Raw genomic sequence first — 26,343 nt, forward strand, 5'->3', positions numbered from 1 at the left:
CTCCTCCTGAGGTCCACACCTTCACAGATGCCAGTCTTCAGCCGGTTTGATTTACCCGACGTGATAAAAGGAATGGCAGAGCGCACTGGACACAGCAAAGTCTATGGGCCCCAATGATATTACATCTGCAGTGCTGAAGAAGTAACCACATCTCGAGGAAGCTGTTCCAACACTGGCAGCTGCCTGACAAATTGGAAGAATTGTCCAGGTATGTCCTGCTCCACAAAAAACAGGACAAATCCAATCCAGTCAATTACTGTCCCACAGGCTACTCACAATCATCAGCAAAGTGATAGAAGGTGTCGTCAACAATGTTCTCAAGAGGCACTTACCAATAATCTGCTCATCGATGCTCAGTTTGGGTTCCACCACAGACACCCGGCTCCAGACCTCATGACGGCCTTGGTCCAACCCTGGATAAAAGAACCAAATTCCAGAGGAAAGGTGAGAGTGTTGGCCCTTGACATCAAGACAACATTTGACCGAGTGTGGCATTAAGGAGCCCGAGTAAAACTGAAGTCAATGGGAATCGGGGGGAAACTCTCCACTGACTGGAGTCACATCTATCACAAAGGAAGATGATCATGATTCTTGGAGGCCAATTATCTCAGCCCCAGGACATCACTACAGGAGTTCCTCAGGGCAGTGTCCTCGGCACAAACATGTTCAGTTGCTTCAGCGATGACCTTCCCTCCATCATAAGGTCAGAAATGTGGATGATGATTGCACGGTGTTCAGTTCCATTTGCAACTCCTCAGATAATGAAGCAGTCTGTGCCCACATAGAGAAAGACCTGGACAACATTTGGGCTTGGGCTTATAAATGGCAAGTAACATTCGTGCCATAGAAGCATCAAGGTACAAATCAGGAGTGTGATGGAATATTCTCCACTTGCCTGGATGAGTGCGACTCCAGCAACACTCATGAAACTCGGCACCATCCAGAACGAAACAGCCTGCTTGATTGGCACCCCATCCACCACCTTAAACATTCACTCTCTCCACCATCGTACAGTGACAGCAGTGTGTACCATCTACAAGATGCACTGCAGTAACTCATCAAGGCTCCTTCGACAGCATCTTTCAAACCCATGACCTCTACCACCTAGAAGTATAAGGGAAGGAGGTGCATGGGAACACCACCACGTCCAAATTCCCCTCCAAGTCACACACCATCCTGACTTGGAAATATATTGTCATTCCTTCATTGTCACTGGGTCAGAATCCTGGAACTCTAACAGCAGTGTGGGTGTACCTTCAACACATGGACTGCAGCGGTTCAGGAAGGCAGCTCACCCCCACCTTCTCATGGGTAATAAATGCTGGCCAGGCCAGAGGCATCCACATCCCATGAATGAATAAATAAAAACTGTCATATCTTAAATTACACGGAAAGTGCATCTCAAAATGTTATTTTCTGAAATATATCTGTCTAATTCACATTTGAATGAATCAATACTAATAGCAACCTCCCTAGGGTGTGTGTCCCACAGACTGACTGTTCACTCACTGGAATATTATTACGAGAGATTAGTTGTGAATTTACTCCCCTTGAAGCTCAGGCTGTGTCCTCTGTTTCTACTGTACTGGACAAAGTGAAACAGCAATCATATCACCTCTCAACCTTCTCTTTTCCAGTGAGGACATTCCCAGATTACATAATAGTTCCTCAATTCCAATCACTCCCTTCTCTCAGTTATTCTAGTTCCTCTTTTCATTAGCAACATTAACGTTTTGTACTGAGTCAACCAGAATTATGCACAGTCATCTAAGTGCAGTCACATGAATGATTTTAGGAAGTGACAGGATTATCTCATTCTTTCAGCTCAATCTTGCACTGTTAATACACCCCAACATGTAATTTGCTTCCACGCTGCCAATGAGAATTGTTGCAATGTTAGATCTTCGAATTGCAGATTGTTAAAGGATAGAAACCGGGAAATAGGAAAGAAAGGATAAAATGGCAAATACCATGAATCTGAAACAATGTTCTGAAGAGGTGAAAATATTAGTGGATCCATCAGTATCTGTACAAAGAACAGGGTAGTGGTTCGAGTGTAACTGGAGTCTGGTCTGAAAACAAAGGGAAAGAGTTTTAGTCGGACTGGAAAAAAGGAGAGAACAGAGACAATAGACAGGATTTGGAGGGAAGACTTGGAGCAAGACATTTACAATTACCACGGACTTCAACATTTTTAACCATGGATCACTGGTGTCCGTGTGCAGACACATTGTCAACTCCTGCTGGCCACTGCCTGAGGCTAAGACAGACTGTCTGTGATTTCAGCATCCACCCTCAATCTGAACTCCATATCCAATATTCTCTCCATCACGATGATCCCCTCCTTCTATCTTTGTAACATTGCCAGTCTCTAACCCTACTTCAGCCCATCTCCTGCTGAGCCCTCGTCCATGCCTCCAGACACGACTATTCCAATGTTCTCCTGCCCAGCCTCCCACCTTACACACTCTGTAATCTTCAGCTACTCAGAGTCTGCTGCCTGTACCCTGTCCCCTCCAGGTCCCATTTCTGATATCACATGTGTGCTCACACACCTAGAATGGCTTCCAACCCTCAGGCCTTCAGTTTAAAATTCCTATCCTTCTGTTTATATAACTTGATGGCCCCCAGGCTTCCTATCACTGTAACCTCCTTCAGTTCTCGTACCATTGGAATTTTCCATTGCTCTGATACAGTCCTCTCGTGTAACCCTTCCTTCACACCACCACTGGTGGCCAAGCTTTCAGTTATCTTGGGCCCCACGCTCTGAAATTCACTCCTGAAACCGATCCCCATCTCATTCCTTCTTAAAACTTACCTTTTCCTATGTTTTGGTCACCTGTGCCAATTTATCCTGCTCTGTCTCGGGCCCGCTGTCTGATTCAGCCTCTGTGAAGCATCTTGGGTTGTTTCTTGACATTAAAAGTCCTATATTAAATGTAAGTTGGTGATGGAAGTCCTGACTATCCATTGCTGGATATGTTACTGAGGTTTCATACTGGCAGTGGGTGTACAAAGCATTGAATATCTGACATCTCAATTACTGAGGGGAATATGTACGGAGTGATTGGATTTTCAGTATTGTTATTATTGGTCAATTCTCCTGACTGGTAAATCAACAGGGGTTGTTTCTATTGGTTGGTGATAATTTCTCAGACAGTTTTCTCGCTGTTTCCCTCAGTTCAGAATCGTCCTTCCCTGTCACTTGAGTTCTGATTCACTGCTGTTTTATTTCTGAGTAAATCACAAAGTGTGACCGCAGGAAGTAAGTGTGAGAAACAAGTGGATCATATTGTCAATCAGTATCTGATGTCATGTTGGACACTGAAGGACAGAGAAAACTAATCCCATTAAAATACTGCAGATTCTCAGTGATTCCTCACTCTCCTAGAACAATACTTCTGATTTTGAATTTAGTTTTATCACATTTATTTGCCATTAATGTCTGAATCAAGATGTTTACAGAATATTCAGCCCATGTTCAGAATGGATCAGTACCTGGCCCAGTGACTGCTTTCTGTGCTCAAAACTGAGAATTCAGATATTCATTATTATTCTTTCCAGAAAATCACTGAGCTCGTGGAGAAGGGAAACCGGGCGGACAGTTCCAAACTTCTCCTAAATCTGGTGATGGAGAAAGACTCTCGGGTCCAAAGGCTAATGTGGAAATCCTTTGTGAAAATGTGCGACAGATTACCAAAGTTGGAGAAAATACTGAAAGAAATACAGGAACTCGGTACGGTAAAATCACACACTGAATTCAACTTCAGATTCAAACACTGCAGAATTTACTATAATATTACACAAATCTGATTTCATGAAAATTAATTGATTTTAACAGGTTGTGATTCATTTGATTATATGGACATCGCACGAAGTTTATCTGAAATACCCAGTCACCTGAAAGGTAAGTGATGACATGGAGATTTCAAATTGTTTATTTCACTTCCCAGAATCAGAATGATTGACTGTAGCCGTTTGTTTAAGAGATTGACAGAATCTGGGAATCAGAAAATCAAAGGCTGGAGAAACAAAATTGAACATTGTTTGGATTTGTTGTCAATTCTCAAATATTCTGCGTAGATTCAAGTTACGATTCATATGATTTCTGTCATATCCTGTAAATATGTGAACATTGTATTTCACTTAATCCAGCTGCTGATCATTATTATTTCTGAAATCTTACACACACCTGGCAGGATCCTGATAAACTGTGAATCTTAATACAAACCTCCTGTGTGCTGCACGGATGCTCTGGGTTCACAGTAAAGAGCAGTGCCTTGATCCAGATGTTAAGGGTTCCCTGCACCCCGAGCAATATGTCCCACCAAAATGATGAGCAGGAAGAGACCGGATGGTCCATCAAGCCTACTCCACTCCACGAAGGCTCGACCATTATGGCTAAACACTTCATCCCTCCCTTACGCCTTACCCCCACAGCCAAGAAAAAACATGGAAACACCCAGAGCCAATATGGGAAATTGAGCTCTGTAATATTCCTCTCTGACCCCTCTCAGCCCATCGAAACCAATCCAGGAGATCACATGGACCACATTCTACATGGTGAGATCTCTGCCGCAGTCAGGAACCAGTCCAGCTCCCTCTTGAAGGTATACAGAGAGTCAGCAGCCACCACAGCAGCTGTCAGCACATTCCAGAGGCTCACAATTCTCTGGAAGAGCCATCGAACATCCAGGAAAATACCTAAGGAAGGGGTCATGAAATAACTTACGTAATTTAAATGTGTGTTTGCTGAATCTCCCAATCTGATAAACTGAAAAAAATCTATTAATAGATACTCTATCTAGCCATTCAGTTATTTAATAGACCTCTATCAGGTTGCCTGTTAGTCTGTGCTGCTCTAAAATAAATAGTCCAAGGTCCTTGAGCTTGTCTGAGTAGCTCAGGTTCCTTAAGATAGGAATCATTCCTGTAGATCTCCTCTCGTCTTTTCCAATGACACTATATCATCCATCATGCAGGGGAACCAAAACTGGGCACAGTATCCAGATGTACACGGTATCCAGCGACCTGCACAGTGTCAAAGTGGTGCCTTGTCTTAGATACTGAGTAGTTCTATTAATATAACCCAGTACTTTGGTAGCTTTTGCAATGATTTCTTTATATTGGTCATGAGCCTTCAGTGATCTATGTACAATAACACAAGATCTTTTTTTTTCTCTCATGCTCCCTGCAAATGATACCTGTGTTCTCTGTTGGCATGATTAATATTTGTGGCACTACATTCAACTAAATGAAATGCCATTTGCCATGTGTAGTTAACTCTCTTGGCAAATCTATAATGTTTTTGATCTGATTGCCCTCCACAACCATCTTAACCCTTGCACAGATATTGGTGTCATCTGCAAACCTGTGTCCCATCCTCCCAACACCACTGTCCAGGTCATTAATACAGACTGTGAAAAGTAGCAGGTCTAGGACCACTCACTTGTAACTTGTCTTCACGCTGAACCACATCTGTTAATTACAACATTTTGGCTGTAGGATTGAAGACAAATCCTAATCCAGAGTTTCAAATTTCTACTGATACATCAAGATTCCATCTTCTGAAGTAACCTAGTGTGAGGAATCTTATCAAAGACTTTCTGAAAGTCCAAGTAGACAATGTGTCCAGGATTTCCCTTATCCACCATCCCAATGACTTCCTCAAATAAAAACTCTGCAAAATTAGTTGGGCACAAGCTGTTTTTCTCAGAAGCTCTGTTATGAATTTCTATTGGTCCTTCCCTTTCCAAAAAAAATATAAAGGACATCTATTCTTATTCCATTAGCATCTTCCCAATAAGGGATGTCAGGCTGATAGGCCTGTAGCTCCTGGCTCTGATTTTTCTCCTTTTAAACTGTAGGGAAAGAGGAGAAATGTGAAACATTAAAACGTTATCATTTCACAGCACAGAATGAGACATCAGAATACGTTTGATTGAATCTGAGAATATATGTTAATATTCACACAATAGAATATTAATCCAGGGAGAAATGTGAGGAAAAGACAATGTTCAGGGTGACTGGGAAGTTAGTCATTGGCTAATTTCCAAAAGGCAGTGAAAGAGAGAATCTCATTCTGCTGAAAGAATAATCCTTTAACTTCAGAGTTGTTTGTGAACCCTATGTAATGATGAACAAAAACATATTTTTCATTTTCCAAACCTGCATTATAGGAAACTAGGACCAAAATTAAACAATGCAGTATAATTATTGGGAGAACAGTTCAAATGAACTGTGAATGTTTTCTGCTGTAACATTACACTGAAGTGGGCAGTCGTTCCATTTCTAATTCTAATCCACAGCGTGGTCACCGATATTGATGGATGGAGCATTTCTGACGTCCTGACCCATGGTGTTCATTTTCTTGAGGCTGATGGTTAGGCTAAATTCGTTGCAGGCAGCCTCAATCCTGTCGATGAGTCTCTGCAGACGCTCTTCAGTGTGGGATGTTAATGCAGCATCGTCAGGAAAGAGGAGTTCCCTGATGAGGGCCTTCCATACTTTGGTCTTCGCTCTAAGACGGGCAAGGTTGAACAACCTGCCATCAGAACTTGTGTGGAGGAAAATTCTTTCTTCTGAAGACTTGAACGCATATGAGAGCAGCAGGGAGAAGAAGATCCCAAACAGTGTAGATGCGAGAACACAGCCCTGTTTCACACCACTCAGTATAGGAAAGGGGTCTGATGAGGCACCGCTATACTGAATTGTGCCTTTCATATTGTCATGGAATGAGGTGGTGATACTTAGTAGCTTTGGTGGACATCCAATCTTTGCTAGTAGTTTGAAGATGGTCTTTCGTGAACTAATGTTGTGAATTCCATTGAAACATTTCAATACCAAAGTCTCTTGCCTAAATAAAATATATTAAACTCCCTCTCATCATCTCAACCTAAACTCTGAATAGCTTAAACCATTTTTCAGCATTCTGAAGGGACTGTTCCCTTCGCGACATCCTAATCCGCTCCTTAATCACAGCCAACAACCTTTTCCCTTCCCACAACACCATCTCATCCATGCACTAGAGATGTAACACCTTCCCTTTTACCTATTCCAGTCCCACCATCCAGCGTCCCAAACACTCCTTCCAGGTGAAACAGTGATTTACTTGTACTTTTTTCCAATTTAGTAACTGTATTTGCTGTTCACAATGCAGCCACTTCTACACTGGGGAGTCCAAATGAAGTTTATGTGACCGCATTGTGGGACACCTTTGATCAGACTGCAAGAGTAACCTTGAGCTTCCAGTTGCCTATCATTTTAATGCTCTGCCTCACTCCAATGCTTAACTTTCTGTCCTGCTCCTGCACTGTTCCAATGAAACACAATTTAAGCTCAAGGCACAGAAGCTCAATTTTCAATTAGACACATTATAACCTTCCAGTCTCAGCACTAAGTTTAACAATTTCAGCTTATAATCTCTGCCACCATTTTTCTGGATGGCAGCAATTGATAATTATGCTGCTGTTCCCATTCACACATCATCTAGATCAGGGTTGTCCATCAAACAGCCGGCGGGCCAGTATCCGGCCCACCAAAGGTTTGTATCGGCCTGCGGCTGTAAACTGTACCCAAGCCGTTCCTCATCCTCACCAGGGCTCCATGACTAGAGTTGCGAAATGTCCATTGTCAGATCATCGTTTAAACTATTGTACTGTCAAATATGACAGCTGACAGCTGCTCACATCAGGAACAGTCGTTTCCCAACAGACTTGAGGTTTTCCGGCGGGTTCTGACATTTTGTTAAAAAAAAGCCCGCCGGAAACCCCCGAGTCTGTTGGGAAATGTTTCTTCCCGATGTCAGCAGCTGTCAGCTGTGAAACTGTCAGTTGTGAAACTGACCGTGATCTTTATTAAAAGAACTAACCAGCCATCTGCGGAGTGTTCCACTCTCTGCAACTGTGTGAGAAAGAGAGGGAGAGAGGTGGGGTGGGGGACAGAGAGAGGTGGGGTGGGGGGGCACAGAGAGGTGGGGTGGGGGGACAGAGAGAGGTGGGGTGGGGGGACAGAGGGAGGTGGGGTGGGGGGGCAGAGGGAGGTGGGGTGAGGGGACAGAGAGAGTTGGGGTGGGGGGTGCAGAGGGAGGTGGGGTGGGGGGGCAGAGGGAGGTGGGGTGGGGGGACAGAGAGAGGTGGGGTGGGGGGGCACAGAGAGACGTGGGGGGAACAGAGAGAGAGAGGTGAGATCTGAGAGAGAGGGCCAGAGGAAAGGGAGAAAGGGGGAAGAGACCGAGAGAGGGGACAAGGAGAGAGAGAGGGACAGGGGGCGCGGGGAAACAGAGAGCAGGGAACACTAGTCGGGGAAACGGGAAGACTGAGCGGAGAACACTGAGTGGGCAGTGGGGAACATTGGAGACATGGGGGAGGTGGAGAGAGTGGAGTAGAGTTAGAGAGGGGGATAAGAAGACAGAGACGGGGAAAAGGAGATAACGAGGGAGACAGACAGACCAAGAGGGGGAGGGAAAGAGAGACAGAGAGGGGAGAAAAGGGGGAGAGACAGTGAAAGAGTTATTTACTAACGGCACAGAAGGAGATCATTTGGCCCATCGAGTCCTTGCGGTTTCTCCACGGAACTATTCAGCCAGTCCCACTGCCTGGCTCAATCTCCGTATCCCTACAAGGCCATTTCTTTCAGGTGACCATCCAACATCCTCTTGAAGTCATTGTCTCTGCTTCCACCACCCTTGTGGGCAGCGAGTTCCAAGTCATTACCACCCGCTGTGTAAAAAAAGTGCTTCCTCATATTCCCCCTGCATCTTCTGCACAAAACTTTCAATCTGTGTCCCCGAGTGCTAGAGGGGAGGGGTGGGGGGGGGAAGAGAGAACAAGACAAACACTCACACACATACATACATACAGAGCACAGGGATTCTGGGGAGAGAGATCAAGGTTTCTCCTGACAGATGGATATCTATCTAGAATACTCTGCATCGCTGCATCACGTGTGCGGGCAGATATTGACCAGTTATGCAAGCAGATACAGTGCCAGATATGTTGTGAAATCAGTGTTCAATACAGTGATGTGAAAGTAAATCAAGAAATTAGTCTTCTCATTTACAGCTTCTTCACAAAAATGCACATTTGTTTATCAGTAAGATCAATTTTTAATGTCTTTATCTTTCAAAATTTTCTCACTGAACCCAGCCCAAGGCCGAGCAAAAATCGTAATACGGCCCTTTGCCTGGAAAGGTTGGACATCCCTTATCTAGACCCACTCAAAAGCAAAATACTGCAGTTGCTGGAAATCTGAAGTAAAATCTGAAAATGCTTTAAATACTCAACAGGTCTGGCAGCATCTGTAGAGAGAGAAACAGAGTTAGCGGGCTGGATTTTACCATCGGGAGACGGGACTTCGCCACTAACATAAAAGTCGGTGGCAAACCCGCTTCTTCCTAGCCTGGGGATCCGACCCACTGGGGTGGCATAAAATTCAGCACAGCGTTTCAGGTTGTGACCTTTCATCTTTTTTTCTTGCCTCATTATCATCTAATTTTGCCTACACCATCGTGCCTTATGTTATTTATTCTCCCTTGCCTCATAACCTATCACAGACTTTCCCTTTTGTTCTTATTCCCCTCTCCTTATTTCCCTGCCTCTGTACTTCTTAATATCTGTTACACCTGTAACTTTTTCCAGTTGAGAAACAGCAATCGACCTTAAACATTGGGTGGAATTTTATGTTCTCCCTGTGGCGGGTTTGGAGGCAGGGAGAACATAAAATCGAGTGGGATGGGGTTGGGCGGGGGGTGGGGGGGATATGGGCGGCAGTGTGGTTCCCGCCACTATCCCGGCTCTGCCAAAATTTAGTCTGAAGCAGGAAGGATTGTGAACGGCCATCCCTACCCGTCACTAACTGAGGCCCTAAACTGTGTAATTAACCCCCAATTAAGGGTCTCTTCCTGCCGCAGACACAATTGCCCGTTTAGCGGGCGGCCCTCTTGTAGCACAAGAAGTACGGTAGGAAAAAGAAGAAAGAGAAATTTTTCCAAAGAGAATTGTAAAAATCCGAACTGATTAATTGTTCCAAAGCAGTTTTTCCCAGTGAAAATCCATTTTTGGGTGCTCAGGTACAGATGATGCAAGGTGGGAGGCCGACCAGGAGATCATTGGAATCGTCGAGTCTGGAGTTAACAAAACCATTGATGAAGGTTTCAGCAGCAAATGAGGTGAAGTGGGGACAGGCAGTCATTGTGATGGTGAGGATATCGGGTCAGAATCTCAGTTAGAGTTCAGATAGGATGCCCAGTGGAACTTATCTCCATTATCTGTTCATCACCCAGTGTTAATAATCTAGATAACCTGCCCAATACCTGCTGCAATAACAGTGGAAATGCTGACCACTCACAGTCTGTTCCTAACCCACTGATATCCAATGTCCTATTTCCCATTGCTGCAGAAGATCAGCACCACTGACCATTGTGAAGATTGATCTAATGGAACATCTACTGTTGTAAACTAGGATCATGTGTGGATTTGTAATGAGATGTTTATAGTACAGGGCAGGCCGGATAGTATTAACCATCGGAGGGAAAATATCACCTTCAGAGGAATCTTCAGACTCAGGGAATATGAATTTGACACTTTTTTCAGGAATATTCGCTTTCAAGCGAGGTTTCCATTTACTGAGTTTTAATTCTAATACACACCTCCATTGAATCTGTGAACTAAATATATCTACTCAGTAAAATGGTATTAAATCACAGAGTCACAGAATTGTTACAGTGCAGAAGGAGGCCATTCGGCCCATCGTGTCCACACTGGCTCTCTGAAAGAGCAACTCTGTCAGTTCCAACCCCCCACCTTCTCCCCATAACCCTGCACATTCTACTTTTTCATATAACTGTCTAATTCCCTTTTGAATGCTTCGATAGAACCTGCCTCCACCACATTCTCAGGCATCGCATTCCAGACCAGAACCATTCACTGCGTGAAAAAGTTTTTCCTCATGTCACTTTTGCTTCTCTTACCGAATACTTTAAATCTGTGCCCTCTCGTTCTCGATCCTTTATCAAGTGGGAACAGTTTCTCTCTATCTACTCTGTCCAGACCCCATGATTTTGAATACCTCTGTCAAATCACCTCGCCGCCTTCTCTTCTCCAAGGAAAACAATCCTGACTTCTCCAATCTATCTTCATAACTGAAATTCTTCATGCCTGGAAACATTCTCGTGAATCCTTTCTGTACTCTCTCCAATGCCCTCATATATTGCCTCAAGTGCGGTGCCCAGAATTGGATGTAATATTCCAGTTGATGCTGAACTAGTGTCTCCTACAAGTTTAGCATTATTTCCTTGCTGTTGTGCTCTATGCCTCTATTAATAAAGCCCAGGATACTGTATGCTTTATTAACCGCTCTCTCAACCTGTCCTGCCACCTTCAATGGCTTAGGCACATATACACTTAGGTCCTTCTGCTCCTGTACCCTCTTTCGAATTGTACCCTTTATTCTATATTGTCTATCTATGTTCTTCCGAACAAAATGAATCAGTTCACATTTCTCTGCATTGAACTTCAGCTGCCATCTGTCTGCCCATTCCACCAACTTGTCTGTCTTTTTGAATTTCTACACTATCCTCCTCACAGCATACAATGCTTCCAAGTTTCGAATCATCTGCAAACTTTGAAATTGTGCCCTGTACACCAAGGTTTAGGTCATTAATATATATCTGGGAAAGCAAGAGTCCCAACACTGATCCCTGGCGAACTCCACTGTAAACCTTCCTCCAGCCCAACAGACATCCATTAACCACCACTCTTTGTTTCCTGTCACTGGGCCAATATCATATCCATGTTGCTACTGTCCCTTTTATTTCATGAGCTACAGGTTGCTCACAAGTCTGTTGTGTGGCACTGTATCAAACACCTTTTGAAAGTCCATGTAGACCACATCAACAGCATTGCCCTCATCAATGCTCTCTGTTATCTTCTCAAAACTTCCCAGCTAGTTAGTTAAACATGATTTCCTTAATTATCTCACATTTGTCCATGTGACTGTTGATTTGTCCGGAATTATTGTTTCTAGAAGTTTTCTCACGACTGAAGTTATACTGACTGTCCTGTAATTGCTGGGCTGATCTTTACACCCTTTTCTGAACAAGAATGTAATGTTTGCAATTTTCCAGTCCTCTGGTACCACCCCCCAGTCTAAGGAAAACGAAAAAATTATGGTCAGTGCCTGTGCGATTTCCACCCTCACTTCCCTCAGTATGCTTGGATGCATCTCATCTGGCCCTGATGCTTTATCCACTTTAGGTACAGACAGCCTATCTACTACTTCCTCTTTATCAATTTTAAACCCCTCTAGTGTCTGACCTATCTCCACTTTCAATATTGCCAGGTTTGCATCTTCTTCTTTGGTAAACACAGATGCAAAATATATATTTAATACCTCAGCTATGCCCTTTGCCTCCATGTGTAAATCCTCTTTCTGGTCCATAATCAGCCCACTCCTCCTTTTACCAACCACCCTTTTACTATTTATTAGGCTATAGAAAATTTGGGGATTTCTTTGAATGCTAGCTTTCAGTCTCTTTTTCATTCTCTCTCTTTGCTTCTCTTATTTGCTTTTTCACTTCCCCTCTGGACCTTCTATATTCAGCCTGTTCTCAATAGTATTTTCTACCTGGCATCTGTCATAAGCACACTTTTTTCTTTTTTATCTTAATCTCTACCTCTTTTGTCATCCAGGGAGATCTGGATTTGTTTGCTGTACTTCTCCCCTTTGAGGGAACATACAACTGTACCTGAACTATCTCTTCTTTGAAGGTAGCCCATTGTTCAACAACCAGTTTTCCTGCCAGTTTTTGACTCCAGTTTATTTGCCCCAGCTCCATTCTTACCCCATTGAAGTTAGCCTTCCCCCAGTTAATAATTCTCTCAGGTTCCCATCCCCCTGACAATTTAGTTTACACCCTCCCCAACAGCACTAGCAAATCTCCCTGTGAGGATATTCGTCCCAGTCCTGCTAAGATGCAACCCGTCCATCTTGTACAGGTCCAACCTGCCCCAGAACTGGTCCCAATGTCTTAGAAATCTGATGCCATTCCTCCTACACCAGTTCTCCAGCTACATGTTAAATCACTCAATTCTCCTATTCCTATGCTCAATTGCACGTGGGACTGGGAGTAATCCTGAGACTACTGCTTTTGAGGTTCTGCTTTTTAATCTCCTTCCTAGCTCCCTAAAATCTGCTTTCAGGACCTCATCCCATTTCTTCTCTATGTCATTGGTACCATTGTGGACCACGACCTCTGGCTGTTCACCATCCCGCAGATGAATCTCCTGAAGCCTCTCCGTGACGTCCTTGACCCTGTCACCAGGGAGACAACACACGATCCCGGAGTCACATTTAGTGCCGCAGAAACACCTGTATGTTCCCCTAACTAACAAATCCCCTATCACTACTGCTCTTCCACTCTCCTTCCTCCCCTCATGTGCAGTTGAGCCACCTTTGATGCCACAAACTTGGCTCTGACTGTGCTCCCCCGAGAAACCATTACCATCACAAGTATCCAAAATGGAAAACCGATTAGCGAGTGAGATCATATCAGGGGACTCCTGCACTAACTGCCTTGTTATCTTAGACTGTCTGGCGGTCACCCATTCCCTATTTGCCTGCATAGTTCTAACCTGCAATGTGACCACCTCCCTAAACGTGCTATCCACGTAGTCATCTGCCTCGGGAATGCTCAAAAGTGACTCCAGCTACTGCTGGAGTTCCGAAACCTGGAGCTCAAGCTTCTGGAGCCGGTGACACTTCCTGCAGATGTGTTTGTCTTGGACACGTGCTGGGTCCATGGCTTCTCACATGCCACAAGCTGTACATTCCACTCGGCAGAGCTGCCCTGCCATACCTTAACTTTACAGACTATTTATTTTTTGAGTAATTTTTGTATTAGTACAACTAACATTGAAAACCACTTTCTGTCTGTTCTAATTGAAGATGTTCAACAGAAACACAAGGAAACACTCCGGGTACAAACTGAAACACTGAGAGTGAACACTATCCTAATAAAGGAGAAGGTTAAGATTTTCCAGCTGGTTGATCGATACGCTGAGCTAACGGTCATTTCTACTGTTCGAGATCGGACACTTGTAGAACATGAACTGCTGGTAAGAGGCCGAGATCATGAAGAGTGGAGAGAGAAACATCTCCAGAAAGAACTGGAAAAAATCCGAACTGATCAATTATTCCAGAGCAGTTTTTCCCAGAGAAAATCCAAATCTGGGAGTTCAGCAGCAGTGAGTGGAATCCCGGGGATTGGAAAAACAACAATGGTACAAAAGATTGTTTATGACTGGGCCACTGGGAAAATATACCCAAACTTTCAATTTGTTTTCAGTTTTAAATTACGGGATTTGAATACTATTAACTGTAGAATAAACCTGAGGAATCTGATACTGGATCAGTATCCCTACTTTGGGAATATTCTGGGAGAGCTCTGGAAGAATCCAGAGGGATTACTGTTTATATTTGATGGTTTGGATGAATTCAAGGACACGATCGATTTTACTGACAATCGGAGAAATACAGAACCTCAGTACATGTGCACAGATCCCGAATGCTGGTGTGAAGTGTCTGACATTGTGTACAGTTTAATACAACACAAGCTGCTCCCAGGATGTTCAGTGTTAGTGACCAGCCGTCCCACTGCATTACATTTATTGGAAAAGGCTGAGATCAGTGTCTGGACTGAAATCCTGGGATTTGTTGGTGATGAACAGAAGGAATATTTCAACAAGTTTTTTGAAGATCAGACGGTAGCAGCAGCTGTTTTCAAACACGTGGAGGAGAACGAGATCCTGTACACCATGTGTTACAACCCTTCCTACTGCTGGATCCTCTGTCTGTCACTGGGTCCCTTCTTTGCAAAAGAGACAGGAAACAGCAGCAAGTTCCCAAGACCATCACCCAGCTATATTCCTACTATATTTACAACATTCTGAAAAACCATAGCCGAGAGATTGAAAACCTCCGTGATGTGTTACTGAAGGTCGGTGAGATGGCCTTCACAGGAGTCTCCAGGAAGAAGATTGTGTTTCGAAATGGAGATTTGATCGAGTACAATCTGCAACCTTCCCAGTTCCTGTCTGGATTCCTGATGGAACTTTTGGAGAGAGATGATTCTGTCCAGAGTGTGGTTTACACATTCCCGCACCTCACCATCCAAGAGTTTGTAGCTGCACTCGCACAATTCCTGACTGCAGGTCGCAGGGACATCCGGAATCGCCTCAGTGACATTCACAGGATGAAGGATGGAAGATTTGAGATATTTCTGCGTTTTGTTGTTGGTCTCTCCTCCCCACAGTCAGCTCGACCCCTGGAGGAGTTTCTGGGTCCATTTATTCATCAAACAACCTGTCGAGTGATTGACTGGGTGAAGGAGAAGGTTAAAGGAGCGATTGGAAACACAAGGAGTGAAGCTGGTAAAAGGAAGCTCCTGAACACATTGCACTACCTGTTTGAGTCTCAGAATAAAGCTCTGGTTCAGGCCACAGTGGGATCTGTGGACACATTTACATTTAATGGATTGCAACTGACCCCAATTGACTATGCCGTCCTGTCTCACGTTATTGGTCTCTGTGATACCATTAAAAAAAATGATCTAGAGTACTGCAACATTCCATTTGAAGGACTCCAGCAGCTGGGACCCGTACTGCACAAATGCCAGGTGTTGAGGTAACTGTTTATTTGGCTCTAACTGTTTGGGTGAATTGTAGAACAGTCACAGATTGTGTTGTTGCTCCGTAATGAAGGGAAAGAAACAGTTCAGTTAAACCAGAGAGAAACAGATTCAACACAACGATGACAAATAATAAGAGGATTGTTTAGTTTTACCATCAGGACTGGAAAATCTAAAATGTATCCTTGTGAACCATCAGGGATTTTACAATCTGTATGGAATCAGTAAATACAGGTCACTGAAAGGGTCTGATAATTTAATTACAATAAATCATCATTAATAAGGCTGGACAGCAGAATGTAAATATAAAATATAAACCAGCAGTACAGAAAATTAATGTCAAATATTTTCCACATCCACCATTTTAACTAGAAACAGGACAGAAACCCGAGTTTAAATAATTAACATTAGATATTTAATCCAATCCCATGCAGGATGTGTATGTCGAGGGAGACGTTTCCTGGATTGGGAGTATTGGGGAAAACAGGAATTATTTTAGCTGTAAATGTTGAGAATTATTCATAGTTCTGAACAGTAAGTAAAGAGTGACATTTGGGAGGTTAAACCCGCTGATAAAAAGACTCCAATCTAACGTGTTGTGGGATATTAACCCCAGAGTGCAGACACACACCGGTCAGCGGTGGGGTCTCACAGCTCCTGGGAAAAACCCGGGGCCTGAACCCGGGAATTTCCCAAAATCCGTCCCCTGTGTGTGAGGTCCCAATCTGGGAGGGAACTTGCGAAAATTCCCCAAAAACTACACTTGAAATTAATGTAGCACTGGTTTAATGGGGAATAAAGTGAGAGACTCCCCTCCCCTGTAAAATAGGAGCACAGGCACATTTAAAACTTACAATGGGACAGAATCAATTCTCCTTGTTATATAAAATCCTGGGGGAATGGATTTTACAGCAGCAGTTCGCACCATTTCACAATATAACTTATCCCAGGTATTATACAGATTGATCTACTGTGCAGAGTAAAAAGTACAGGAAATCACCGTTTTATCATTTAATTCAGGGGAAATCACCCCATTCCCATAAAATCCAGGATTTAAGAAGTGACAGAAATGAGACCATTTTCCCCAAATATGTCAAGGCTGGTCACTAAGCTCCAGCAGGGGTCCAACATCTTCCTGGTGCCACGGCATTTTACCAGCAGCAGTGGCGCTGCCACCCACCGGGCAGCCAGTTGAGGCAATTAAGTGCCCAATGAAGAGGCACCTCCCACCCTCACTGATATGGGGAGAGCGCCAGGTAAATCCTCCTTTATGGCTGCTCCATGGTCCATGAAGAGGCTTCCTGTCCACAATAGCCGCCCTCATGGCTACAGCACCAATGATAGTAGAGGAATTTCCCCCTCCTCCCGATCACCGAGGCCTGCCTGCCTGGCTCCGGTGGAGTTGAAGTCTGAATTGGCTGCTGCTGATAAAATGCTGCCCCAGGGTCCCACCACCCACTGGCACGGGGTCAGGTCTCACTTTCGATCCTGGCGGCAGGATTTCTTTGCTTCTGATAAAATTCAGTCCTAATTCTCCATAGACATCCCGTGTGGTTTTCTGTTGGATTGTTTTTGTGATCTCCTCATGGACTGTCTACTCGAACTTGCTGAAATCCTGGTTTTATAATCTTGCTGGAAAAATACAGTTTATACTTTTCCACACACTCTCCCTCTTTCTCACAGTTTCAAATAGATTGTTACTATAACATCTGATGCTTACAGCAGCTTCTCACAGATTTTCAAGTCCTTGAAACTGTCTTATCTTTAAATTTCTAGACAGTCTGCTGAATAAGACATTTCAAATGCAGTCACCCTTACCATCATGCTGTTGATCAGTCATAAAACTGGCATTGAAAAATCCAAAATCCTTCAGGTGTATGGTTCCCAGCTTAGGTTTGTGCAGTGATTGGTGGACCAGACCAGGAATGCATGTAATTATGAAAAGGACATTTACTTTCACCTTCTCTTGACACCAACATACCTCGTCCACATTTACAGCCATGTTCCAGACACCTGGGGAACTCCTTCGGCTCAATTGACAACCTCCCTTCCTGCAGCTGCCGACTGTGCTTTTACTGAAGGGTGACACTCAATCTCAGGTACAACCACCCTCCTTTAGTGCACTTCCTGCATGAACTCCAACTCTTTAACATCAAAGGACATAGTGCTGCCCACATGTCTCCACTGTGTCATTATGTACAATGAAAACTTCCCCTTTTGTAAAAAGCTACAGACCTTTAAGAACTGCTGTAGGACTGGATTTTGCCAGCACTCACCCAGTGAGCTACAGGTCAAGCTTTCTTGATAAAGTTTTCCTATTTTTACTCTTACAACATGAAGAGTTTTGATCGAGTAGATCGGGAGTAACTGCTTCCACTGGCTGGAGGAGCAATAACCAGAAGACACTGGTTTAAGATAATTGGCAACAGAATCAGCGGGAAGATGAGGAGAATTTTTTTTTACCGAGTCACAGAATAGTTAGTGCAGAAGCAGGCCGTTCAGCCCAACATGTCCGCACTGGCTCTCTGAAAAAGCAACTCCCTCAGTTCCATTCCCCTGCCTTCTCCCCATAGCCCTGAACATTCTTCCTTTTCACATACCTGTCTAATTCCCTTTTGAATGCTTCAATTGAACCTGCCTCCACCACATTCTCAGGCAGCGCATTCCTGACCTTAACCACTGGCTGGCTGAAAAAGTTATTACTCATGTCACTTTTGTTTCCCTTACCAAATACTTTAAATCTGTGCCCTCTCGTTTTCGATCCTTTCACGAGTCAGAACAGTTTCTATCTACTCTGTCCAGACTCCTCATGATTTTGAATACCTCTATCAAATCACCTCTCCGCCTTCTCTTCTCCAAGGAAAACAGTCCTGACTTTCCCAATCTATCTTCATAACTAAAATTCCTCATCCCTGGAAGCATCCTTGTGAATCTTTACTGTATTCTCTGCAATGCCCTCATGTCTTTCTAATTTCATTTTAAAACAGTAAGGTTTACTACTGAGGTTAATACTATTGGTAATATTTTATTATTGGTAGAGGATATTAATAGTGGTAATGTAGATTAGTATTGGTAAGTGGACATCACAGGGAAGCAGGTAGGTAATTGGCTGGGTGAGACTTCGGAGCTGCAAACAGCACAAGAGGGGAGAGAACGCGGCGAGGCACAGGGAGCTGGTGAGTATCTGGTGGATTTTTTCTCACTTTATTATTTTCTTGTTTCTGCTGATTTTTCTTTTTCTCTATGTACTGAGAAGGGCAGCGGCGGCGGGAGATTAAAAAAACAGCAGCAGAGAGCCCCTTCTACTTGTCTCGACCTATCAGTGTGACATCACAGGAAAACAGGTAAGTGATAGGTGGGTATCTCGTCCGTGTCTCATTTTGGCCAAGTGGTTTAACTCGAGAGACGTTATTCTGGCTGAAGATTACAGTTAAGAAATTCACTTTTGAAATATATTTTAACATCTAAATTAATTAATTAACAAGAATAGAGATGGCTGGGCAGGCAATGTGTTGCAGCTGTACTATGGGGGAGCTGGTGGATGCTGGTGTGATCCACATTGGCCACATCTGCAGCAAGTGTTTGCTGCTAGAGGACCTTTGGGAACAGGCTATTTTAGATTTAGTAATGTGTAATGAAGTAGGATTAATAAGAGATATCGTAGTTAAGGATCCTCTAGTGGATAGCAATCACAATATGGTAGAATTTCAAATTTAGTTTGAGGGTGAGCAGGTCACCCAGAGGTCTCAAACCAGTGACCTCAACTTAAACAAGGACAATTACAGAGGTATGAAGAAAGAGCTGTCTAAAGTGGGCTGGGAAAATAGACGAAGGGGAAGGTCAGTGGATGAGTAGTGGCAGACATTTAAGCAGATATTTCATTACGTTCAGCAAAAATTTAACCCGGTAAAAATAAAAGAACTCGACGAGAAGGATGAACCACCTGTGGTTAACAAATGCGGTCAAGGAGAGTATCCAATCCAAAACTAAGGCATACAAATCGGCGAAAACGAGTGGTAGGCCAGAGGATTGGGATTTTTTTAGGAACAAGCAGCAGATGGCTAAAAAGCTAACAAAGAGGGAGAAAATTGATTATGAAAGTAAATTGGCAAGAAATATAAAAACAAACAGCAAGAGCTTCTACGGGTATATAAAAAGAGAGTAGCTAAAATGAGCGTGGGACCCTTGGAGGATGCAACTGGAGAATTGATAACGGGGAACAGGGAAATGGCAGATAATTTAAACCAATAATTTGCATCGATCTTCACGGTGGAGGATACTATAAACATCCCACAGATATCAGATAAGTAAGGAGCTAATGGGAGGGAAGATCTTTTAACAGTGTCTATCATGACAGACAAAGTATTTGACAAACTAATGCGACTAAAGGCAGACAAGTTGCCGAGACCTGATGGCCTGCATCCAAGGGTTTTAAAGGAAGTGGTTGCAGAGATAGTGGAGGCATTGGTCGAAATATTCCAGAACTCACTGGATTCCAGGAGGGTCCAAGTGGATTGGAAAACCGCTAATGTGACACACCTGTTCAAGAAGGGAGGGAGACAAAAAGCAGGAAACTATAGGCCAGTCAGCCTAACATTGGTCGTTGGGAAAATGCTAGTGTCCATTATTAAGGGAGAAATAGCAGGACATTTAGAAAAGCTTAACGTAATCAAACAGAGTCAACCTGGTTTTGTGAAAGGGAAATCATGTTTGGCAAATTTGCTAGTGTTCTTTTGATGACATAATAAACGGAGTTAATAAAGCAGAACTGGTAGATGTATTTGGATTTTCTGAAGGCATTCAATAAGGTGGCACATAAAAGATTATTGCACAAGATAGGAACTGGTGGTATTGAGGGAAGAGAATTCCAAACACTAACAACCCTCGGAGAAGAAGTTCCTCCTCATCTCCGTCGTAAATGGGAGGCCGCTTAGTTTGAAACTGTGCCCCCCCCACCCAGTTCAAGATTCCCCACGTGGGGAAGCATCCTCTCAGCATCTACCCTGTCAAGTCTCCTCAGATTCTTATACTTTTCAATAAGATCACATCTCAATATTTTAAACTCCAACTTGGTCACCTTTTCTCATCAGACAAACCCCTCATTCCAGGAATCGGTCTTTCTAGTCCATCCGGCCGAGCTATTTTCACCCGTCCATTACCTCCAGCATCTCCACTTCTGCTAATTTGTCAGCACCATCTTCCTTAGCAGACACCAATACAAAGTACTGATTAGGGATTTTAACCTTGTCCTGTGTCTCTAAACATATATCACATTCTTAGTTACTAATAGACCCCACCCTGCCTCTGACTACCTGCTTACCATTTACATGCTTGTAGAGATTTTTGGATTACCTTTTATATTAACTGCCATTCTATTGTCACATTCTTGTATTTGTGCTGGTTCTCTCATGAAGAATCCAGCTGACATGAATCATACACCCTTTTCTTGTTTCAGTACATTCTCTATCTCGTTCATCATCCCAGGAGTCCTGGCTTTGGTTCCACTAACTTTTACCCTTGTTGGAATGGACTGAACCTGTACCTGAAACATCTCCTCCCATTGGAGACTGCTGAGAATGACAACACATTGGAGAGCAGTCCAGACCATGGCACCAATGAGCAAGAGACTGCACAGGAGGAACAGCAAAGTGTAGGAATGCAGTGGTTATAGGAGATTCCATAGTCAGGTATTTCTGTAACCCTCATTGTGAGTCCCACATGGTGTGTTGCCTCCCTAATGCCGGGGTAAAGGAGAGAGTGTAGAATAGTTTACAGAGGGAAGGAAGCGAGCTAGAAGTTGTGGTACACATCAGTACCAACGACAGAGAGAGGGCAAGTATTGAGGTCCTATAGTCTGATTTTCAGGAGCTCGGGAGAAAGTTAAAAAGTTAGACCTCGAAGGTAATAATCTCTGGATTAGTCCCACACCAGTAAGGGTAGAAATCAGAAGTTAGGGAGCATCAATACGTGGCTTGAAGCATGGTGCAGGAGGGAGGGCTTCAGATTCTTGGAGCATGGGGACCAGTTCTGGGGCAGGAGGCACCTATTCAAAAAGGGACAGGTTCCACCCCAACAGGACTGGGACCAATGGCCGTGTGGGGATGTTCACTAGTGCGGTTGTGGAGGGTTTAAATTAAAGTGGCAGGAGGATGGTCACCAGCTTATAGAAGTAGAATAGAGGAATAAGGTACATAAAGGAGTGAGTGTATTGGATTGTACTAGAGAAGGAAGTAGTACCATATTAGATACAAACATACGCCTGAGCAGGTGGAGTCGACCATTCGGCCCCTCGAGCCTGTTCCACCATTTGATAAGATCATGATTAATTTGATTGCGGCCTCAACTCTACTTTCCTGTCTAGCTGCTATAACCTTTGACACCCCTGTCAATCAATAATCTGTCGAACTCAGCCTTAAAAATATTCAATGACCCTCCCTCCACTGCTCTCTGGAGAAGAGAATTCCACAGACGAACAACCTGATGGGAGACCCCTTATTTTTAAACTGTGTTCCCTAATTTTAGTCTCTCCCACAAGGGGAAATATCTTTTCACCATCCACCTGTCAAGTCCCCTCAGGATCTTCTATGTTTCAATAAGATCACCTCTCATTCTTCTAAACTCCAATGAATACAGACCCAACCTGTCCAACCTTTCCTCATATGATAACCCCTTCATCCCAGGAATCAGTCGAGTGAACCTTCTCTGAACTGTTTCTAATGCAATTATATCCTTAAGGGGACAAAAACTGAATGCAATACTTCAGATGTGGTCTCGCTAACACTCTGTACAACTGTAGCTAAGCTTCCCTACTTTTATATTCTATTCCCCTTGCAATAAACAACAACATTCCATTTCCTTCCTAATCACTTGCTGTTCCTGCAGACTAACTTTGTGAATCATGTACCAGGACACCCGGATCCCTCTGTACTGCAGAGTTCTGCAATCTCTCTCCATTTAAATAATATACTGCTTTTCAATTCTTCCTGCCAAAGTGGACAAGTCCACATTTTCCCACATTATACTCCATCTGCCAGTTTTTTGCCCACTCACTTAACCTGTCTATATCTCTTTGTAGACTCTTTATGTCCTCTTCACAACTTACTCCCCTGCATATCTTTGTGTCATCAGCAAATTTATCAACCATAGATTTAGTTAAGAGCAGACAATAACAACAGCTGATATTTACCTTGCACCTTTAATGTAATAAAATGACCCAACGCACTTCGCAGGAGTATTATAAAACAAGGTAGGACAGTGAACCATATACATGTGTCAGCTGTGGCTCAGTTGGTCGCACTCTCGCTTCTGAGTTACAAGTTTCAGATTCAAATCCCTCTCCAGGGCTTGAACAAAAATCAAGACTAACACTGCAATGCAGTACTGAGGGAACACTGCACTGTCAGAGGTACTGTCATTCACATGAGATGTTAAACCGAGGTCCCATCTACCAGCTTGGGTGGATGTAAAAGATTCTATGGCACTATTTTGAAGAAGAGCAGGGGGATTTTCCCTGGTGTCCTGGCCAATCCTGGCCCTCAATCAACATCGCAGAAACAGATTGTCTGTTCATTATCACATTGCTGTTTGTGGGAGTTTACTGTGTGTAAATTAGCTGTCACACTTCCTACATTACAACAGTGATTACACTTCAAAAATACTTCAATGCCTGTAAAGTGCTTTGAGACGTCCGGTGGTTGTGAAAAGCGCCATAGAAATGTAAGTCTTTTTCTTTATATGGAGATAATAGATCAGGTGACCAAAAGCTTGGTTAAAAAGTAGGTTTTAAGGAGTGTCTTATTGGAGGAAAGTGGTCTGGAGAGGGTTTTCCAGAGCTTGGGGCCTGGAAAACTGAAGGTCACCAATGGTGGAGCGATTAAAATCAGGGATGTACAAGAGGCCAGAATTAGAGGAGCACAGATATCTCGGAGAGTTGTGGGGCTGGAGGAGATTACAGAGATAGAGAGATTAAGAAGGATTACAAGGAATACAAAGACATGTTTAGACATGTGTGTATAAACACAAAGTGTGGTGAATAAGTTTGTTGAACTACAAGCACAAACAGCATGTGGGAATATGAAATAAAAACAAAGTGCAGTAAATACTCAGCAGGTCTGGCAGCATCTGTGGAGAGAGAAGCAGAGTTAACGTTTCAGGTCTGTGACCTTTCATCAGAACTGATGTAAAGATAGGGAAGGATAAAAGGGAAGTGTGGTGACAGTACTGATTAGGGAAGACATTGTCCCTCTGCCCCTCCACACTCTTTAGAACTATGACATTAAGTCTATATTGCCTCTCCCTCCCCATTCTGCCAAAATGCATCACCTCACACTTCACTGTGTTAAATTCCATCTGTCACTTGTCTGCCTATATTACTAGTCTATCTCTGCCCTGTTGCAGTCGATTGGTGACATCCTCACGGTCTGCTACATCTCCGAGTTTAGTATCAACAGTAAATTCTGAAATTTTACTCCGTTCCAACATCCAAGTCATTTATATATGTCACAAATAAAATCAGTGCACCAGCACTGACCCTTGGGGAACATCAATGTCTCCCATCCAGCAGTCTGATAAACAGCCATTTTAACACCACTCGCCGTTTTCCATCCTTAAGCTAGATTTTTTTGTCCAAGCTGACGAGGCTGTTTCTGTTCCAGGAGCCCTGATTTTTTTTAACCAGCCTTTTATGTGGAACTTTGTCAAAATCTATTTGAAAATCTAATCTCGTGAATGTTCACCAAATTCCCCTCATCAACCTTCTCTCTTACATCATTAAAAACATTCAGTTAGATTAGTCAAACATGATCTGCCTTTTACAAATCCGTACTGACTCTCCTTAATTAACTCAAACCTCTCCAAATACCTGTTAATTTTTTCCCTGATTATTGGTTCCAAAATCTTACCCAACACAGTTAAACTGACTGGTCTGTTGTTACTACACATGTTCTTACACCCTTTTTAAAACAAGGGTGTCACATTTTCCACTCCCAATCCTCTAGCACCTTCCCCATATCTAGGGAAGATTGGAGGTTTATGACAAGCCCTTCCATATCTCCCACCCCCACTTCCTTAAGCAACCTGGATGCAAGACATCCAGACCAGGTGACATATGCACTCTAAGCAGAGCCGGCCTTTCCAGTAAATCCTGCCGATCAATTTTCACCCCATCCATTACCCCTACCATCTCCGCTTCAACCGGTATTTTGTCACATTTCACTTCCTTAGTAAACACTGATACGAAATATTCATTTCATGTTCTAGCCTTGCCCTGCACCTCCAAGCACATATCACCCTCTTTGACCTTGAGGCCTCACCCCACATCTTACTACCCCCTGAAGCCCTTAAGGTGATTGGTAGAAGGATTAGAGGGGACATGAGGGGAAACGTTTTCACCCAGAGGGTGGTGGGTGTCTGGAATTCACTGTCAGGAATGGTGGTGGAGGCAGAAACTCTCAATTCTTTTAAAAGGTACCTGGACATTTTCAAAGGGCAGCCAGTTCTGCCGGTGGATTTGAATTTTAAAGAAGTATCTCCGCCCCCAAAATTTACCAAATAAAATTGTAACGCCCCATCCCCACCCCCAATAAGAATTACATTAAGTATTTTCCCTTTCCCCGCACACAACACTTGCCTTTGAAATGTGACCTTCCACCCCCAGACTGTACAAAGTTTAAAGTTCACCCCTTCCCACAATTCCCTATACTGATGATGATTATTTGACCTGTCCTCCCAAAACCGCCTCCCCCCAGCCCCCCCACACTAAAAATCTTAATTTCACCCCCCTCACCCCGCACCAGTGTCCTGCCTGTTTTACCCAGACGGGGAAGTGAAGGTGTGGGAGTGCCGGTTGCCGCACTGGAGATCGTGGCAGGCCCGGAAGATTCGAGGTAAGTTTATTTAAATCTATTCATTAAAATATTTAAATACAGGTCCTGTTGCCCAGCGGCGGGGTGCAGTCACAGGGCCTTGCAGCCACCAGGAGGATCAGGCCGGGCCCTCCGGGAGTCGGCCTCCACGATGAGCCTCTGCCAGAAGTATCGTCTGCATCCCCTGCCACGGAGCCTGAAATCAGGGGCTCGGTAAAATCCAGCCCATTGTGTTTGGCCTGGTTCGCGCTTGAAGAATTCACCTGACATGCTTCATACACCCTTTTTTTTGTTTCCTCATATTCTCTATCTCCCTCATTATTCAAGGGGCCCTGGCTTTGGTTCCCCAACCTTTCCAGCTTGTTGGAATGTACTTAGCCCACACCTGAAACATCTCCTTCTTAAAGATCACCCATTGTTCCATTACCGTTTTTCCTATTAGTCTTTGGTTCCATTTTGCCCTGGCTAGATCCCCTCTCAACACATTGAACCTATCCATCTTTCACTACTTTAGATTGTTCCTTGCTCTTCTCCATGACTAATCTAAAGCCTATGATACAATGATCACTCTTCCCCAAGTGTTCCCCCACAGATACTAGGTCCACCTCATTCCTCAGCACCAGATCCACCAATGCCTCCTTTCTAGTTGGACCGAGAACATACTGGGTAAGGAAATTAACCTGAAAACATTTCAGAAATTCCTAACCACTCCTTTCCCTTTACTCTAACATTATCCCAATCGATGTTTGGGAAATTAAAGTTCCCCCAATATCACCACTGTATAGTTCTCACACA

General features: G+C 43.7%; 1 protein-coding gene across 1 annotated transcript in view; it reads left to right on the top strand.

Moving 5' to 3' along the window:
• The window catches only part of LOC137385115 (NACHT, LRR and PYD domains-containing protein 3-like), a 90,697-nt gene that overhangs the window by 43,867 nt on the left and 20,487 nt on the right, over positions 1-26,343 (top strand). Inside the window, 4 exon segments of the mRNA XM_068059906.1 lie at positions 3,565-3,736; positions 3,842-3,907; positions 13,945-14,874; positions 14,877-15,681. Coding sequence (XP_067916007.1) covers positions 3,565-3,736; positions 3,842-3,907; positions 13,945-14,874; positions 14,877-15,681 — 1,973 coding nt within the window.

The sequence above is a fragment of the Heterodontus francisci genome, chromosome 28, assembly GCF_036365525.1.
Source record: "Heterodontus francisci isolate sHetFra1 chromosome 28, sHetFra1.hap1, whole genome shotgun sequence".
NCBI lineage: Eukaryota > Metazoa > Chordata > Chondrichthyes > Heterodontiformes > Heterodontidae > Heterodontus > Heterodontus francisci.